The sequence below is a fragment of the Penaeus vannamei genome, chromosome 34 (genome assembly GCF_042767895.1).
Source record: "Penaeus vannamei isolate JL-2024 chromosome 34, ASM4276789v1, whole genome shotgun sequence".
Taxonomy (NCBI): Eukaryota; Metazoa; Arthropoda; class Malacostraca; order Decapoda; family Penaeidae; genus Penaeus; species Penaeus vannamei.
In genome coordinates, this window is record NC_091582.1 from 9,170,573 (window position 1) to 9,175,572 (window position 5,000).

Sequence of the window (5,000 nt, forward strand, 5' to 3'; positions counted from 1 at the left end):
AGAAAGGGCCGTGTGCACATGTTCTTGAGGCAAGTGTCCTAGGGGAGGTTTGCATGTATAAAGTCAATTAATATATGAAACTCACAGTGGGCATGGCATGTACGTACACGCCATCCCCAGCAGCATCGGTTTAAGATATATCTTCAAGGATACCCCATTTCTACTTGATAATACAATAAAAGGCAACCAGAACATGAAATCAATGTACTGATGAATCATATGCAAAAGGCAAATGTAAAAGTCGTATACATATATATATATATATATATATATATATATATATATATATATATATATATATATATATATATATATATATATATATATATATATAAGTAAATATTCCTTATGTTCAATGATTCAAAATGATCACCATGGCCTATATACTTACTGTGACAAATAAGAACTTAGCTTGGTTACCTAACTAACAGTAGTTGGGAAGTGCTACAAATAATATGCAGAAAGTTATGTCTCATTTCTTATTAACAATCTAATGAATTCTCAGTATCATTATTATTTACTTACCATTGTGCATATAAATGATAATGATATTGGGTATGCTCTTTCTGATTCAATGATGATAACTCACTCTTATTTCAACCATCTACCTACCAAAATACATCTGGAAGTACAAGTAACATCCATTAAGACCAAACACAAGAAATAAATTACACAACTCCCCCAACCCAACAAATCCATTCATTTACTACATTATGTTTGGAAAAGAACAATTTTGGTGAGATATCACACACTACTAGAATGACAACTTGTTGCATATTCTCTCTCTCAGCTTTGCTTGCTGCAATGATAATCCTTTCCCTTTGGCTTCCCTTTCCCTTACTGTTGCTAAAGCTTCTCTGATCTACATGCCAGACAATTCCAGCCACCCAGCCTCTTCTAGTCCTTGCATTAAAATTTCAAAGCACTGGGCTTGTTGTGCATAAACTAACTTCAAAATATGGTAATTATTACCAACATAATCACACCTGTTGAAGACCAAGTCCCCAACTGAGGTCAGCAATCTTGGGGGATCCTGTGGGGGAATAGGGGGTTTTGGGTGGGGGTTATGGCTAATTTTGCTCATAGTAGGTATAATAATAAGAAAAAGAAAGTAAAAATTAAAAACCCAAATCAAGACCTCCCTTTCATATAACATGGAAAGGTGAAAATAATAATAATAATAATAAAAAAACAAACTAAGATTTGGCTACAGAAGGTAAGATGTGGTGCTGTGCGAGCAAACAAGCAAATGACCCAGGACTACCTAACTGCATAAAATACCACAAAGGTCACCAAAGGAACCAAAAACCTTCCTAACCCATGGGCTTTGGCCCCAAACCCCCTCCCAATCATTGTGGGAGTGACTTACTTCTGAGATATTTCTGCAGCTAGAACATGGTTATTGTTTTGTCACTGAATTTTATGTTATCCCCGAGATGGAAACATTTTCAGTAAGAGATCATTGGGAAAATAGTAGCACTGTAAACAAATTTCTTTTTTCAAACAAACAATAAAGACTGCAGCAAGAGATTTGTCAAATTTGCCGGTAGATGGCTGCGCATGCCCAAAATGTGGATGTAATATGTATTTCTAATAAAAAAAATTATGATGTCATGTAAATCAAAATACAGAAATACACTGAAGGTAGTGCATTTCTAAGAGATTGATAATGATTGGTCATGATGTCACAAGCTATATGCACCAAGACAGTTTAAATTAGGTAATTGCATTGCCAAATTGTTCACTACAAATTGAGAAAGGTTGGACTTAGTCGCTAGAAGCGCATAGAGGCTTAGCCTCCACTTTTGTCACAACCCATTTTCTTCATTTGATATTTTTTACCTGCCCATATCATATTTTACATCAGTAAGTGTAGTTTCTACATTTCTTTATGGCAATGCCCTTAGATTTTCCATATCATAGAGTGGTTGTTAGAGTAATATTTATTTAAAATATTTCTACTGGTATTAAAACTGTATCACAAAATTCAAAAACCTTAAAAGACCATTACACTACAGATCATCATTGCCTGAATAATAATAATAAAAAAACTAGCATTTGGACAAAGAATGCTCTTGGTTTAGCACCCCTACTTCTCTAGACAGTATGCCTAGGCCTAGCCAAGGATGAAATATCTACCGTGAATCAAATGAAGCTATTGAAACCTCAATTTGAGACCTAGGTTCTACTTTGAGATTTTATTTGCCAAGCCACCTCTAGTCATCCAGTTTCTTATTTACACTCGTCTGGGTTTGGTATATATAGCTTGGCATCATAAATTTTTTAAATGATGCTATGACTAAATAATAATGTTCAACAATAACTATTGTGATCATAAATTGTAAATTGCAAGTACTGGCCAAGGAATGCTTTTGGTCTGGCTTCCTTTGTTCCCCAAGGAGTGCACCAAGGTCTGTCCACAGGGGGAAAATTCCTGTCTGGCTCCAGAGTCAGATATGGCTATCCCAAACAATGGCGCTAGCAATCAGCTGCCCTATACTTGTCTTAATCCCAACTGCAAAACCCATCACCAACTGTACTTCAGTCAATATGATATTTCTTCTTTTATGAATAGGACTGTACTCAACTTCATGCACTCATGCTATTTACCTTTTTCAAAGATGGCTTCTTCATGCTTCCTGCCTTGGATACCTCAACAGTATTACTTATATCCTCCAACAACCTCTTGTTTCTCTGAAAATGGAAGCACATCCAATAATTTTGTCAAGAAAGTGCTAATTAAAAATGTACTCATTGTGAAAAGCATGAAATCATGCAATGGCTTTGGTAGGCTGAATCATGGATAACACTGCAAAATGACTTAAAGGGAGCTTGTCTTTCTCTGACAGTAGCCACATAATTTGTTTAGTATCACTATGTGTCACTGGTAATTCCTCAATGTGAAGGGAAGCCCCCCCCCCCCCTTTTCCTTTATAAAAGACAGCAATTAGCTGTTAGGGCCCACTGTAAGGGCAAATGGGAGAAAGTGCCATTGCATGCCAACAAACCCACACTACTGGCACAAGTCAATTTTTAATACAACAGTTAAAAATAACTGCACCTCTCAATGACTATTACTCCAGTCAACAAGATTATGAGCACTCCTCGGAATCCATAAATGTCACCTAGTGACAAAGAAGCCCAAGCCCTGCATAATCAGCATGACAGTGTCCTTAGATTTTCCCCATCAAACTTTAGTCATTATGTAAATATACACCACTGAATTTTTCCCCCTTACTAATATTACTATAGTAATTCTTTACAGTTTGGATGCACTCATGAAAGAAAGTCTGCAACTCTGTGTCAAAATTTAATCAGCCACAACGTTTTCCACACCGCATGATTGGAGGGCTGGTGGGGGCTTTGTGCCGAACACCTAACAGCAAACAATGTCTTCACCTCAGTATGCACAGCGAGGTAAAGTGGAAACTTGGATGCATTGAGTGGACTTAGGCAACACTATTTCCTGTAATAGTGGCATTATTGTAGATGTATTGTGATTTCAAATGGTACACCTGTCAGAGACTTAGCCTACTCCAGCCGACACTGTTGGAGGATCCTATGGGGATTCAGGGGCTGGGGAGGGAGGTCCTGCTTATCGCAGGCATTTTAAAGAGCAATAGAAAGTGGTAAATAATGATCCCAAGCCAATAATTGCATTTCATACGATAAAGAAAGAGGAAAATAGAAATTCCTGAGATAAGATTCGGCAATGAAAGACTCGACACTGCATTGCATGAATGAATGAGAGAAGGAACCCTTTCATAATTGAACAAAAGATCAGAAAGATTGCTGTGTCAACGAAAAATCTTCCTAACATGAGGGCTCTGCCCCTGGACCCCCTCCCATTTTTTTTTTTACTTTCTTGGTGTAGACTACATCAAATAGAATGGAAACATATTTTTCTTAATGATATAATGCATGTTGATATCCTTCAGTCTAAGCATATCATTATCTATGTTTTTTTTCTTTAAAGCCAAAACAATGTCGAAAGAATGGTCACTGCAGCAAGATCAATCAAAGTTTATTATGATGAAGTATAAAGACCCTTCCTTATCTATATTAAAACTTTACTAGTAATATAAAGAGAAAATTAATCATAAAAGCCATGAAGGAAGATTAAGAAGATAAAACCCTCTTGTCAAGGTCACAGGAATTTAATAACAATATCATATGCAAAAAATAATTGTATGATACAATGATGTCAATAATTGCATAACAAACATCATGGATCAAAATCATCAGCAATGCTGCACGTTTCCTTACATGATAAACTCTCAAAGAAAGAACTAGGAACAGTCCAAACTTTTTCTTCCTAGCAAATTTATGGTGGTGTTTTATCAGACTTTGCAACAGCACAGCGGTTCTAACTGCCCTTGTTCAGGTTTTACTGTATTTTCTGTCCAGGAAAATATATGGATCAATTCCTGTTATTTGGGTAATAAGTTAAAAATGTCAACCAAACTCGCACTGCGCCACAAACCTTGGTTGAAGCTGATGATCTCACTGTAGGCATTCTCAGGGTCTGCAATGACAATCCATCATAAGATTTCAAGATAGTTGGAGAATAAACCACTTCAAAAAGTGTACATTGCATCATTCATAGACCATTGCACTACCTGCTGAGTCCTTTACAAAAAGGGGTTTAAAATGATTTATCAAAGACATTTTCTAAACATGTTCTACAGTGCAAATTAAGAGTTATACAAATCAAGTCATCGAAACAGTAAATTGCTAGCTGACAGGAATGTTTTTTTTTCTAGCTACAGTTACTTATCAACACAAAATGTGGTTCATTTGTCTTGCAATATCGATGATCCACTCATAAATACAATCACAACCTCTAAATGCATTTGCGTTACATGAAGCTTACCGAAATCTCCGAGAAACCCGACCTTACACAACTCCAAGCCCGCGTGTTTACCTCTCCGACTCAGAGCTAGACACAAGCCTGCCTTCTCTCCTATATAAACACCATAATAACCACAAATCCGGCTCCA

At 36.6% G+C, this 5,000-nt stretch overlaps 1 protein-coding gene across 1 annotated transcript in view; it reads right to left on the reverse strand.

Moving 5' to 3' along the window:
* The window catches only part of LOC113823879 (WD repeat-containing protein 76), a 19,688-nt gene extending 14,794 nt beyond the window's left edge, over positions 1 to 4,894 (reverse strand). Inside the window, exons 1-3 of the mRNA XM_070145513.1 lie at positions 4,874 to 4,894; positions 4,484 to 4,525; positions 2,611 to 2,694 (exon numbers count right to left, since the gene is read on the reverse strand). Coding sequence (XP_070001614.1) covers positions 2,611 to 2,694; positions 4,484 to 4,516 — 117 coding nt within the window. The 5' untranslated portion in view covers positions 4,517 to 4,525; positions 4,874 to 4,894. The remainder of the gene's footprint in view (positions 1 to 2,610; positions 2,695 to 4,483; positions 4,526 to 4,873) is intronic.
* Between the last annotated feature and the right edge of the window lie 106 nt (positions 4,895 to 5,000).